This window comes from Lucilia sericata, unplaced genomic scaffold, assembly GCF_015586225.1.
Source record: "Lucilia sericata isolate MDLA Ls3-8-SP2 unplaced genomic scaffold, ASM1558622v1 Contig000031F_arrow, whole genome shotgun sequence".
Taxonomy (NCBI): domain Eukaryota; kingdom Metazoa; phylum Arthropoda; class Insecta; order Diptera; family Calliphoridae; genus Lucilia; species Lucilia sericata.
In genome coordinates, this window is record NW_023994069.1 from 120,767 (window position 1) to 136,406 (window position 15,640).

Here is a 15,640-nt window from a genome sequence, read left to right on the forward strand (position 1 = left end):
TTATTTTTTGGTGTAGCATGTAATATTGACGGATCGTGTTCCATATCACAGAAAACCCCAATTTTCTGAAATCCAAAATTTGTATCAATATTTATAATGGATTACGTGATAAATATTGAACGTGTAGCATGTTTTGTGATATCAATCACGATACATTTGTAAAATTCGGAAAAATAAATAAAATAAAAAAAAACAAAGTCAAATATTTTTTTAAATGTTAATAAAAAATATAAAAGATAATAAATTTTTCTAAATTTGTATGAATTTGGAGTTTTCGCGGCATTCTTGTTATCATCGTACGACCCGTGTAGCATAAAATACACGGGTCGTACGATGATAACAAGAATGCCGCGAAAACTCCAATTCATACAATACAAAAAATGTATCTTTTATATTTTTTATTAACATTTAAAAAAATATTTGACTTTGTTTTTTTTATTTTATTTATTTTTCGAATTTTACAAATGTATCGTGATTGATATCACAAAACATGCTACACGTTCAATATTTATCACGTGATCCATTATAAATATTGATACAAATTTTGGATTTCAGAAAATTGGGGTTTTCTGTGATATGGAACACGATCCGTCAATATTACATGCTACACGTTCAATACATATTACAATAAAGCAAATATCACGATATATATTGAACGTGTGAAACTGCCATAAGCGTGGATATAATTCACAACGAAATACCCAAAATAAAAATTAATTTAACCCAAATATTTTATATATTCGTGGATAAATTCGCTTTTAAGAGTTTTTTTCAACCTCTTCAAAAATTTTTTTTTTTATAAAGCTAAGTACGCATTTTTTATACACTATTTAACATGATGTATTAATATATTAATTTACAATCATTAGCTAAAAAAAATTATGCATTTATGTGTAATAGAGGTTTTAATTTATTTATGCATATATTCGAATTTTTTAAAAATTGCATTAAATCCAAAATGGTTGTATTTTTTCGAACGGCTTATAGATTTTGCTATAGACCTCATTAGTAGCAACCTAAAAGAATATAATTTTATTAATTTTAATTAGCGGCAAGGCTGTGCTCCACTGGTTTTTCTTAAAAGAAATACACTGTGTTTTCTGCAGACGAGAAACTTTTATGCAAATATTTTTGTGGTTAGCCAATAACTGCTTGTTTATAATTATCTTCTGCTTCCATTTCTAAATTCAAATGAGTAAATAATATAAAAACCGTTAAAATGAAAACCTATGTATATAAAGTTTGGAAATAAATTTCATACACATGACCGAACTTTTCTTAATGCATTTGATGCAAAATCGTACTTTTTTCTAACGGTTTATCGATTTTCTTATAAGCATCATTGTCAGCTACCGATTAATGTTAAGTGTTACCAATTTTAATTAGCGGTTTAGGTGTGCTTCTTCGAATTATCTTGTAACTCAAGAAACATCGCGTTTCCGGCGAAAGAGAAATTTTGATAAAATTTCTTTTGCAGTTAACATATCCCAGCTTATCTACAATTAACTGCTTTTATCATTTTTAAATTTAAATGAATTATTAACACAAAACGTTAAAATGAAAATCTGTTCGGTTAATTTAAATTTTGTAAAGAATTTATATATTTACATGAATGAACTTTTTTACACTTTTCAAATGCTAAAACGCAGTTTTTTTTCGAACGGCTTATCGATTTTCGTATTACCATCATTGTCAGCTACCGGTTGATGTATAATGTCCCCAATTTAAATTAGCAGCTTTATGATTTCAACATGTAAAATTTAAAAGTATTTCGATCACGCGATATTTTGGGTTTATTGAAGTTACGCTGTTAGTGTGCTTCGCGAAAAAGCCCTTTTTTCGAAACGTTCACGTTTGTTTTTATATATGGACTATAGCCCAAAGAATATAAAGAAAAGAAAAGAGATTTTAAGTCCGAAAAATATATTTATTAAATGTTTACTGATTAGATGTAGGCAAAATAAATTAAAAACTCTGCGAATGTAGAAATTTAAATGTTATTTATTTTTCCTAAAATTTTTATGTACGATTTTATGCAAGTATGTATGTTTGGAAAGTGTGGTGAAAGTGGTTGGAGCTCTAATACTAATACAAAAATTCTACCAATACATACTTAGAGTTAGGTACCGAATGACAACTCCTTTACGTACCAACTGACAAGCCCCAATTTCTTTATATTCTTTGGTATACAGCTTACATTAGCAAAATTGACTTTCTAAGTTGTAAGCCGCCCTCATAATATCAAAAAGTTGTAAAAAAACTACTTGGTTTCAATCACTTTTTTGGGAAATTTTAACTTTGAGTGTTTATTTCTCCAACATGGAACAACTCACGACCACAAAATTTTATGGACGTATTCTTTCAAGTCTTGCGAATAAAAACCTTTCACATACGATGCAGTACGAATATCAACCAAAGTTTTACCAGAGACCGGCGAACAATGTGATTCCGTATTAGTTTAGTTTAAAAGGGTTGTATATCAAAGGAAAACATCCACTAGGAGACCCAATGGTCCATTGTGATTCCCTTCAATAAAAAACAAGGAAAAATATAAAAAGAAGACAGAAGAAAAGAGAAAGATGAGAAGAGTGATAATCTCCCCCAAAAAGAACAAAGAAAGTAGGCATGGAAGGAAAATCCCTAATTGTCCTTTATCTGAATAACCAAAATATTCCCCTGATGAAGCCCAGAATGTCGCCTAAGTTACACCCTGTTACATCTCCTAGTTCATCGTGGAATCTTTTGCCTAGCCATTTCAGCCTCAGACTCTGTATTCTGGGACAGTGGCATAGAATATAGCCTACTGTCTCATGTTCCTCTTCGTCCTAACACAACATGCAAAAATCCTGTGTGTTACCTACCCTATTATCCCTAAAGGCTTCAATTGCGCAGTGTACGGTTATTACCCCTACTAATATTCTTATACTCTCCCTAACCAGTCCTTATAGTACTCTGGTTGTTTTTGAATTTAACTTCGGCCATAATGTCCTAGAAACCCTACATTCCAGCCTACTGTGCCAGGATCGGTAGGTGGAGTTTTTGAAATTTTCGGAGATTAGCCTATAGCCACGATCGGCAACTCCTATACACTGTGTATTTTGACCGTTACTAAATTTACACAGACTACTCACACGCATAGAAAACAAATCAGTCTCATATGAGCTGTCATTGAAAGAGGTTCTGTTGTCGCTCGTTTCTTGCTTTTGCAATGAAAATGAACGAAAATACATATATTAATGCAGGGATGGATAATTCTAATTATTTTTGTACATTTTTAGCATCTACACTACATGTTATGCAGTTTTTAGAATTATAAACTTTTTTAAATGTTTTTCCTTACAACTAAAGTAGCAAATTACAATAATTTACCAATATATACATGTAATTATATTAAATCTTTGCCCTTAATAGGTATATATTTTATTAAAAACTTAGTTAAAAAGCGCATATTTCTATATCAATATTTAAAATAAATATGTGCAAATAAGCCCAAAAACAATATGTGCTACTCTTAAACTAAAAAAATATTAGTTTTGTTTTAGATTAATATTATTTGTAAATTTCAGTTTTCCAAGCATCCCTTGTTGTGAAGATGGGAGTACAACTATTTCTCATTTCTTTTTTTTCGCTCTTACACTTATACAAGTGCAAAATGTGGTAGTATATGTCTGCCGATCGCTGGCCTATAGTAATAACAAATGGTGGGTTTTACCGAACCGACCCTACTATTAAGCTGCAGATCCGAGCCCTGTCTGGCCAATTCATCTGCAATCTAATTAGTGATTCCGTATTAGTTCCGTCGCATTCTAGATCGCTAAGATCACCGCTTGGAAGACACTACACTCATCAGAGACAAGGAACATTTTCCAGCGTTTGTAACATTTACATTAAATTATATGCTGGGTTCTAATTACAGTCTAAGAAGATCTAGCCAATATTTGGCAAAATATTTTTAATATCCTATTTTTAATATCCTAAAGATCCTATAAAACAAGTTTGATAGAATCTAAAATCTCTGCCAAATTTTATGAGTATCGCTTAATAATTGACACTGCACCCATATAAGCTTTCCCTCAAAAAATGATTTTACAAGATTTATATGATACAAAATCCTTCTGTTAAATTTTGTAAGAATCGGTCCACAGTTGACCCTACCTAGAATTGTAAAAAATTATGTCATTCGAATTTTACATTTCCAACTTAAAGTTCTATAGAAGTTTTTATCGTTCATTTTCTATATACTGCAATAGTAAAATTTTTTGTAAAAAAAGTTTGTTGTAGTACACCCCCTAGAACGATGATATCCACTAAGACTTATGCCATCCGATTCTTATGTTTCCAACTTAAAGTTCTATATAGGTTTTTATCGTCCACAAGATCGTCCGATAGCAGTTATATATCATGGGATGCTGTAACGTAACAAACTTTGACAAATTTTGCAAAAAAAAAAAAAGTTGTTATACTACAAATTTTTAAAACATTCTTTGAGCAGCAAAACTGAAATATGTGATCGATAGGGAATTTATAGATGAATCGATCCACATATTGATTTCCTTTCTGGGTACTTGCTATGGGATGCTGTAAAGTAACAAACATTGAAAAGTTCACAATTTATGGAAAAAGTTTTTGTACATAAAAATTTTAAAATATTCTTTGAGCAGCAAAACCAAAATATGTGATCGATAGGGAATCGATAAGCGAATCGATCCCCATATTGATTTTATTTCTGGGTAGTAGCAACGTAACAAACTTTGAACAATTTTTTTTTTTTTTTTTATTTAAAACGGTATAAATTGATATATACAATTTTTCTTAAAATACTGCGACTAGTCAAAATAGACTAACTAGCAGTTTGAGGCTAATTATTTAAACATATAATTTAGTATTAACAGCAATTCAAATATTTTATAAAACATTATGCTGGTTGAAACGCCTGATGAGGTCATGAGGTTGGCATCTGTTTAGTCGTCTTACTACATTTGTGGTTCTTAATAAGGACGCTATTTCTTCATTTGGGTGGAGTATAAGTTTACGCCTATGTTGTTCTGCTTTCATAATAATTTCCTCTGTTACTGTGTTCATGTTGAGATCTCTATGGATATCAGAGTTTCTAACGTACCATGGGGCATTCAGGATGGTCCTTAGGATTTTGTTTTGAAATCTTTGTATAATTTTAATAACATCGTTTTTAGTGCATCCCCATATCTGGATGCCATAGCTCCATACTGGCTTTAGAATTTGTTTATAGACAATTAGCTTATTATGGACTGAAAGGTTAGATTTTCTCCCAATTAGCCAATCCATTTTTCTAAACTTTAACTCTAGCTCATCCTTTTTCTTCTTAACATGCGCTTTCCAACGAAGCTTTGCGTCTAGGGTCATTCCCAAGTATTTAGCGGTGTTCTCGTGTGGAATCTCAATTTCATCGATAAAGACTGGTTTGTGGTTGACGTTTTTATTTGTAAAATTTGCATGAATCGATTTTGAGCTATTTAGTTTGATACACCATTTTTTAGTCCACCTATCTATTCGATTTAGTGCTAGTTGTAGTTTATGTGTTGCGACTTCAACATCTTTTCCAGTTGACATGATTACAGTGTCATCTGCAAATGTGCCGACAATACAATCTGAATCTACTGGTAAATCGTAGGTATACAGTAAGTATAATATTGGTCCCAGGATACTTCCCTGCGGGACACCAGAGCTTATCGGATGAAGATTTGAGAATTCATCATTGATTTTAACACGGAAATATCTTTCTTTTTCATGTTTAGTTTATGTAGCAAGCCTTTATGCCATACACCATCGAAAGCTTTTGAAATATCCAAGAATACGGATGAACATATTTCTTTGTTTTCTAGGGCATTTTCAATTGTATGTGTTATCCTATGTATTTGTTCGATTGTAGAGTGTTTTTCACGAAATCCAAATTGATGATTTGGTATAATATTTCTATTTGTAATTATACTTTTCAGCCTTTTACAGAATAGTTTTTCAAACAGTTTTCCTATCACCGGTAATAGTGATATTGGCCTATATGAGCTGGCATCTGTGAGTGGTTTTCCTGGGGGGTGATTCTCGTAGTCGTGATCGAAATAAAATTCGAATCGAAATAAATTTCGATAGTGCGTAATTTTCTAATGATGTTACTCGATAAAAAACGAATCGAATTGTTGTTTCAGTGTGGTAAAAAACTTTCGTAGTATGTTTTACAACACTTAACGAAATGTAAGCAAAAGTCATATATTTGTTCAAAATAAAACGAAAATTTAAAATAAAACTAAACCAAAATAAAGATAAATACAAATATGGAATCAATTTTTTTCCTGTATTCATCAAGTTCGGATTCTGATGAATATGAAAATATCAATGCCATTAGGAAAAAAATACGGAACACTAGTGACCCCTTAAGTTTGCAAAATAATGAGTAAGTGATCTTATATTAAAAAAAAACATAAACTACTAATTCCTTTTACTAGATTTAAAAAACGGTTTAGACTATCGAAGGAAGCATTCAATTTTCTTCTTGACGAATTAGTATTTGAAGGGCAAATTTCTACCACAGTTCCACCAAAAATACAATTGGCTGCTACCTTATCACTATTAGCTTCTGGAGGTTTCCAACATTCAGTTGGGAATGACTTTTTAATAGGAATTAGTCAAAGTTCCATCTGTAAAATTACAAAGCGTGTGGTGGATGAAATGGAGCGAAAACTTTGTCCAAAATTTATACAGTTCAATTGCAGAAATAGTGACGAATGCAAAGAGTACTTCATGTCAAAATATAATATTCCAGGTGGTATGTAAATATAACATGGACGTTTAGCAATTAACTTTATTTATTTGGCAGTTATTGGCTGCGTTGATGGGACCCATTTTGGATTGCAGAAGCCTCCCAACGAGCATATGTTTTTTAACAGGAAAGGCTTTCATAGTCTAAATTCAATGATAGTAAGTAGACATTAATAACGCTACTGTGTATGTTTGTAACCTAAATATTTCTAGATATGCGACCATAAATATAATATTTTGGCCATAAATTCTAAATATGGTGGAGCTGCTCATGATTCGTTTGTTTGGAAGGAATCAGTAGAAAGAATCCATCTCGAACAAGAATATAATAATAATTTAAGAAATTTTTGGCTCTTAGGTAAGTAATTTAAAAAAACAAGTATGAATGTATAGTCGGTCATGGCACCATATGATACCCCACAAACGCATACCACAAACCACAATAGTGGTGTACGGTATAATAAATTTTGTGTATGTAAATATGTATGTCACATAAATATTATTTATATTTATATGTAGGTGATTCGGGATATCCATGTGAACCTTGGTTGTTAACACCCTACCGAAATCCCCAAGAAAATTCAATGGAATCGAAGTTTAACGATATTCATTCCAAAGCAAGGTGTATTGTCGAAAGGACAATTGGAATTTTGAAGGCCCGGTGGAAAATTTTATGTCACGACAAGCGAAGTCGTTATAGTGCCGAGAAAATTGCACAGTTCTCTAATGTATGTGCAGCTCTACACAATATTTGCATACATTTTAAAGTGCCCAATTACGAAGACGTACAACAAACGCCATTGGACACGGAAATGCCTGAAATAGATACGGGAACAGAAACACAAATAACCAAAGTAGGGAAAAAGATTAGAGATAACATTAAATTATGCTTATGTTCCTAGAATTAAACGATTTTTTTCTATTTTTGTTATTAAATTTAATCCAACAGAAAAATATATAAATGTTTTGAAAAAAAAACAAAAAAATCAAATTAATGAGATCAATAGAACAAAATATAAGAATTAAATATTTTAATCCATTAATATATCAATATTAAGTTTTTCCAACTCCTTCATACGTATTTGTAGTTCCATTTCTTTTAATTGTGTGTTTAAATTATGCTCTCTTTCCTTCATTTTAAAGATCTTCATTTTTAAATCGAGCAGTTGAGAACTTATGTCGACCTCTTTTATTTTTAACTCGTGGTTTTTATTTGCTATTTCTATAATTTTGTCTAATCTTTTCAACATCTCCTTCTGATATAATTCTGTTGTAATCATATTTTGTTTTAACAAAATGGTTTTAGTTTCCCTTTCTTTTTTACATATTTTTGGTAGAGCATCTTTAGCCACTGCTTTTTCTTTTTCACTAACGTCTTCAGTTTCTATTAAAGACGAAATATTTTCTTGCATCTCTTCGTCATCTGAGAATAATGACGTGCATGAAATATTACGACTGTTCTCTTGTGATGTTGCACTTACAATATCTTTCACGATTTTACTTTGGGATCCAAAACTTTTAACCTTTGTTAAGCCTTCAACAGAGGCTTCTAAGCCTGCAGCTGCGACTATCTGTTCCTCTACTTGAGAAAGAATTTTTTCTTCAAATGGGCCGCCAACGGTCCTTTTTTTAGAAGATTTATTAAAACAAATCTTTTTTTTAACGTTTTGTTTTTGATCAGCGTAGACCTAAAATAGATACAAATTTTAGAAATAAATTAATGAAGAGGGTAAATGTTTTTATTTATACATTACCTTGCGCCAAGCTTTAGCATCTTTTACTGGTGGGCCGGAAGCATTTAGCTTAGCAGTGAGTTGTTCCCAAAGTTGATTTGACCGGGCTTTCCCTTGGGAAGTATTTGGCAATAAGTTCTTGGCCAAATCCGTATGATTTGCCATGAAATTGCCAAGAATTTCTTTTTGAGTATAATTTATTTTTGATATTTTTGACCTAAATGTATTAAATTTATAATTTTTTTGTCAGTTGTAATAAAAATTGTTAACTTACATGTTCTTTCCAATTTACCCTTTGCACAATAACGTTATTTCGAAAGCAAACTAGCTTTCGAGAAAAAACTCGCAAGGTTTCATTCGAATGATTGCTCGTTATCGAATGCCATCATTAAAAATTTCGATATGTTTTATTCGTTATCGAATAAGAGAATCCCAAAAGTAAAAAAATTCGTGCATTCGAGTATGTTTTCGAACGTATACGAATGCGAGAATTAGCCCCCTGGTTTTGGAATCATTATTATCTCAGCCACTTTCCAAAGACTTGGCATATATTTTAGATTTATTATAGCATTGAAGATTTTGGTTAATATTGCAAGTGCTTTATGAGGCAAATGTTTTAAAAGCTCAGCTGCTATTAGATCATATCCAGGGCTTTTTTTTGCATTTTAGTAACCGGATTTCTTTTTTCACTTCGGAATTTGTTAGTAGAGGTATTTCTTCATCGTCATTGTTAATCACTGTTTCAATACTATCGTAGATAGGTATTTGCGTTTTGAATACATTTTCTAAGTATGTCCCAAAAACTTCCACTTTTTCTTTGTTGGATTTGGCCCAGCTTCCATCGCTTTTTCTAATTGTGGATGATTGATTTATTGGCCTCTTAAGACTTTTGGTAGCTTTCCATAAGGAGTAGTCTGTCTTATTATTATATGACAAATGTGATAGATAATGATTCATGTTATCATTTTTGAATTTTTGTATCGCTCTCTTTAGAGTTTGTGTAGCGTTATTTAATAAAGTTTTATCGCAGGGAGCTCGAGTACTTTGCCATTTTCGGCGTAATTTTCTTTTAGAAGTTATCAAAGTTCTGATACTTTGGGGATAGGATACATTACTATAAATCTTAGGTTGAAGTTCAGGCGTGCTTTTCCATGCGGCTTGTTGTAGGGTTGTTACAAAATTTTTAGCTTCATTTTCCAAATCTTCTGTTGTGTGGATTTGAGGATGATTTTTTAAATTATGTTTAATATTTAATTTATATAAGTTCCAATCTGTGTATTTATTATACAAAACTGGATACGGTACTTTTGGTTGTATATCGCAAGAGAATGTTAAGTAGATTGGTGAATGATCAGAGTTTAGATCAAAGCCTTCATCTATTTTAAGATTTAATTTTGATATTTTCCGAAAAAGAAAGAAATCAATTAGATCCGGGATCTTGTTTGGATCCGTTGGCCAATATGTTGGGCTGCCTGTGGACATGAAATTACATCCGGTATTTTTTAATGCTTTGTAGAGCTCTCTGCCTTTGGTGGTGGTTAATCTGGAACCCCAATGAGTGTGCTTGGAGTTAAAATCCCCTCCCATTATAAATTTATACTTGTGCTTTTCTATTAGTTGTTGATATTGAATGTGTTTTATGGTATGTCTCGGAGGACTATAAATTGACGAAAACGAAATATATGAGTTATTTATTTTACATGTTATCGTAGTAACTTGAAATTCTTGAAGGCTAGTTTTTTTCCTCTTCATAATGTTCAATACTAGATTTAACTAGTATTGCACTGCCGCCTCTTGCATTATTGCTAGGATGTATAGTGTGGTAACAATAAAAGTTTTTAAATTTAATAAATGATTGCTTTGTGAAATGCGTCTCACTTATCATACATATATCTATGCATTCTTTTTCAATTATTAGTTCAAGTTCATTTTTATGTTGTTGCAAGCCATTTGCATTCCATTCCATGATTCTAATTGATGTTTTCATTATTGGAGATTGTGCATTCTAAAGTTCTAAGTCGAAGTTCTAGTGACTTGTTGAAAGCTTCAAGATTGTTTAGTTTGGATACGATTATTTGTAATAAATTTTCATTTTCTGCTTTTGTGCTGTTTGAGCTGACAACATCTGCATATGTTTTTCCGCTTACTTCACTATTTGAGTTTACAATATTTGTTATTTTAGAATTTCGAATTTGTTGCACATTATTATTATTTTTGTTTGATGACTTTTTCCTTATTTTTTGAAGTTCTTTTGCGACTATACACCCTCTATAACTTGCAGGGTGTTCTTCGCCACAATTGCAACATTTTGGATGTTGGGCTTTATCAATAGTACACTCCACCGATTCATGCTTACCAGCGCATTTGACACATCTGGGTTCTTTTGAGCAGTAATTTCTTGTGTGACCGAATGACGAATTGAACAAATAACAAATTTAACAAAAAAAATTAAAAATATTTTTTGAGCAACAAAACAGTCAATAGTGCCCAATAGGGAATCGATAGACTATTGATTTCATTTACGGGTACTTCCTATTAGCCAGTGTAACTTAACAAACATTAACAAAGTCGCAAATTTAACAACAAATTTTTTATACTAAAAAATGTTTAAATATTCTTTGAGCAGCAAAACTGTGATCAATAGGGAATAGATAGACAAATCAAACCGCATATTGATTTCATTTCTGGGTACTTGCTATAAGACTGTGTAACGTAACAAACTTTGAAAAGTTCTCATTTTATGAAAAAAGTTTTTGTACCTAAAATTTTAAAATCTTCTTTGAGCATCAAAAACGAAAAAATATGATCAATAATTAATCGAAAAATAAATCGATCCCCGTATTGATTTAATTTCTGTGTACCTTATAAGTTGCTGTGATGCAACAACCAACTTTGAAAAATTCATAAATTTAAGAAAATAGTTTTATACTTAAAAAATATTCTTTGAGCTCCAAAACAGTCGATAGTGATCGATAGACAATCTATAAACATATCGATCAACGTATTAATTTCATTTCCGGGTACTTTTTGTAAATTTGCGAATTTCTAAAATTTTGTTACGTTACAGAATCTTATAGCAAGTACCGAGGATAAAAATCAATATGGGTATCGATTGTCTCCTCGATTTATAAAAAGTATATTTAAAAATATTATTTTTTTCATTAGATATACAAAATATCGTTAGATATACAAAAAAGTTACTCAAATAATTCAACTTATTAAAATATCCACAACTTCCTCTAATTAAAAAATTTCGGAATTTGTTAATGGTAAATGGAAAATGTGTGCTGCAATAACATAAAAATGTGCGTAGCATCCAATAAATATCATGTACTTCAGAGGTTAGACCTATTAATATGCCGAATTTTATGTAAATCAGTTTAGTAATTATGTAGTGAAAGAGTAAGAAAAGAGTCATATATATTTATTATTATATATTATACGTTTTGAAAATGTAATGTGTCGTACTGTTCATTCAACAACATTCATTAGAACATATTTCATGAAAATCGGATTAGTACTTTTTTGTACGCTTGAACGTAAATTTGGTATAATAATTGTTTTACAAAAAGTTGTTTTACAAAAATCGGTTCAGTAGTTTGGCCGTGACAGCGTAACAAACACTCCCTCTATTGCTAGTCCGCCAATTTATTACACTAATGTTCACATGGATGTAAAAGTTGTTCTTGCAAAATTTGAGGATTCTAGCTCTAATAGTTTCTCAGATAAATCACATGGGGGTATCTCGCCCCTTATTGCTAGTCCGCCCATTTTTGTCTAAAATATTCATATTATTACTAAAGTGGCTCTCATAAAATTTGAGGACTCTAACTTTTATATATACATATTATCTCAGAAATACTAATTCAATATTTTCTGTATATAGGAAGTGCCACGCCCACTATACCTAGTCCGCCCATTTTGCCAACAATTGTTCATATCTATGTCAAAATTGTCTATACAGGACTTGTCCATGAGGACTCTAGCTGTAGTAGTTTCTGAAATAGACCACTTTTAATACTTACTTTGTTTGTGGGCGTGGCAATTTGCCTACTTGAAATATCAAAATAAAAAGTTGCCTATAGTTCCTTCCAGGCATACACAAAGACACTGTGAAAATTTCAAGTAAATCGGTAGCAGTTTAGCCGTCTATAGACTTCAAACAAATAAACAAACAAAATCACAAATAAACACACATTCATTTTTATACCCATCACCTTCGTGAGAAGGATATATATATTCTGGATCCTTATAGGTAGCGGAGTTGATTAAGCTATGTCTGTCTGTCCGTCCGTCTGTCTGTCTGTCTGTCTGTCCGTCTGTGTGTTTGTTGAAATCAGTTTTTAGAGGACCCCAGATATCGGCGAGATGCTTTCGAGAAGATCGCTATTTAAAATCAGCAAAATCGGTCCATAAATACCTGAGATATGAGCAAAAATCTGAGACAACCTCTGAATGTCTGTTGGTTTCATTGCGTTGAGTATTTTGTTTTTGCTTTTTTTTGAGTTTTTCGTTGCGTGTGTTTCATTGCCTTCTGTATATTGTTTTTGTTTCGTATGTTTGGATGTCTGTTGGTTTTACTGCCTTGTGTATTTTGTTTTTTTGTGTGTTTATTTCGTTTAGCGTTGTTGTTGTTCGTTTTGCTATTGCCATAATAATGATATAAACGGGAAAATGAAATAAATTAAAATTTTATAGAATTGATATTTTTTAAATACACTGTGGTGAAGGGTATATAAGATTCGGCACAGCCGAATATAGCACTCTTACTTGTTATATATATTAGGCTTCGTTTCAAAAAATAAAATGTTTCCCGTGTTTGTGATATCACAACTTTTAAGAAGGTTTTTGTATCAGTGATTACTATGCTGTAATAATTTTTTCAAAATTCCAACTCCTTCCTCTGCATATCTGAGGCAGAAACCATTGATTTTGAGCGACATTTTTTACAGAGCAGAAATTGTAGAATTTATAGGAAATCATGCTCTAATAATTGATTTTATAGGAAAAATCAATAAGAATGAGCTTAATTTCACACTTTTATAATGCTTCAAAAGTGCATTTAGTATTATCCAATGATGCACTTTTTTCAAAAAATATTTCAAAAAATTCTTTTCTTTGTACATAATCAAAGTATGCTTTTTGCTGAGACAAATGGTGCAAATTTTATCATTAACCCTTTAGATGTGATGAGACTTTAAATTTTCAGATTTTAAACTTTACAACGCTATATTTCGAAAACCACGAAAGTTATAAGGCCCAAAATTTGTCATTATACAAGATATATATGGAACATTAATTGGATGGAGTTTTATTAAATTCGGAGATGATGATGAAAAACACCATTGTTTGATGGGAAATTATTAAACTACAAGCCAACATTATAACCATCATAACTCCTAAAGGGATTACAATAAATAAAAAATTTTAACACTATTTTTTAAGGGCATTGAATATTATATTTACGAATGATAAAATCAGGTTTTGATTTTTTTAATTGCATTTTTTCTTTTGCTTTTATGCATTTATAGTGCATCTAAATACTGTCAAATTAAGTTTATATATCTTAAATTTTCTTGTAGAATAGTATACTAAAGTCAGATTTGAAATATGTACAGCAGTTTTCGGTCTATAAAAATATGTCGCCCAAAATCGGTATTTTGGCCGCAGATATGCAGATGAAGGAGTTGAAATTTTAACAAAATAATTACGCCAATATTAGCGCTGTTCCAAAAACTGTCATAAAAGATATGATATCACAATTTCAAAAATATTGCGTGAAGCCTAATATATATAGATAGGATTTTTATGTACAAAAACTTTTTCCATAAATTGTGAACTTTTCAATGTTTGTTACGTACAGCATCCCATAGCAAGTACCCAGAAATGAAATCAAAATGGGGATCGATTTGTCTATCGATTCCCTATCGATCCCATATTTCAGTTTTGCTGCTCAAAGAATATTTTAAAATTTTTTAGTATAAAAACATTTTTATTAAATTTGCTAAAAGTACCCATGATAAAAATATGAAGGTAGTGTCATTCCGCTCTCACAAAAAAATGTTTGAAGTTTGCTAGTATTTTCTGAAATTTGTTTTTTGTAAACATAAAAAAGTCGTTGCCACATACGTTAAAGGGGAAACAATTTTAAGGCTTTTGTATTTTTTATGTGTAATTTATAGATATTAAATTAGTGTATAGATTTTTTCATTCCGTTTGTAACACATGGAATGATTCATCTAAAACCCACAAAAGTATAAATTGGCAATTTCGTGTCAAGTAACCCAACTTTTAAAATCGATGTCCTCCGATTTGGATGAAATTTGCACCAATGTTAGTACTATTGAATAGTAGGCCAGATACACATTCTCAGCTCTATCGGTCAAGAACTGCCGGTCTTAGATGGGGTCAAAATTGGACATTTTGGTCATACAGAGTTTTATTCATATGAGTGTAACTTACCAACTATTGGCGCGCAGATGAAAGCTTATACAATTTTCTTTAAGGGCTTATAGTCCCATAATGGACAGTTCTTGACCGATAGAGCTGAAAATTTGTGTCTGGCCTACTATCCGATAGTACTTACCTTGGTGCAAATTTCATCCAAATCGATTTTTGGAGTTGGGTCACTTGACACGAAATTGCCCTATGTATACAATGGGTCCTTACAAGATTCTAAGACAGACATGTCCGTATGTCTGTGGACCATGTTGTTATAAAAAAACTACTAAACGGATCATGTACTCCAAATGTATTCCAATATTTTTTGCAGAGTATTACATACTACATACACAGATAATTATGTACATATTAGTTATAAGGGGCTCCTGAATTCAACAGATTTCACTAGACTTAAAACTTAAATTCTTCAGAATTCTGATACAACTGGAAACAGTTGTCCGCAGGCCAGTGTACTGTGATTACGGGCTAAATTATATATTTAAGTGATGCGGCTTAGCGGCTTCGGTCGATAAATGTGTTGGCATGTTGGTAGCTGGTCCTTAAAACTGGTAATTACATTAAGCACTAGTCTCTTGTAGCTATAAATCATTTTGGTGGCCTTGGCAATGTAAATCATCGTAGATTTTTAGCGCTAGTTTTTTTCTTTTTTTAAT

At 31.4% G+C, this 15,640-nt stretch overlaps 3 protein-coding genes across 3 annotated transcripts in view; 2 read left to right on the forward strand and 1 right to left on the reverse strand.

Moving 5' to 3' along the window:
- LOC119611674 (G-protein coupled receptor moody) overlaps window positions 1–15,640 on the forward strand; it is a 119,038-nt gene that overhangs the window by 54,144 nt on the left and 49,254 nt on the right. The window lies entirely within an intron of this gene.
- On the forward strand, window positions 6,309–7,694 carry LOC119611759 (putative nuclease HARBI1). Its single transcript, XM_037967451.1, has 5 exons — window positions 6,309–6,427; window positions 6,480–6,673; window positions 6,827–6,951; window positions 7,006–7,150; window positions 7,312–7,694. Exons 1-5 carry the CDS (start codon window positions 6,309–6,311, stop codon window positions 7,692–7,694), a joined length of 966 nt encoding a protein of 321 aa, XP_037823379.1.
- LOC119611770 lies at window positions 7,824–8,690 on the reverse strand. Its single transcript, XM_037967463.1, has 3 exons — window positions 8,547–8,690; window positions 8,010–8,480; window positions 7,824–7,937 (listed from the first exon to the last, which is right to left on the reverse strand). The coding sequence occupies exons 1-3, from the start codon at window positions 8,688–8,690 to the stop codon at window positions 7,824–7,826; spliced, it is 729 nt and encodes a 242-aa protein (XP_037823391.1).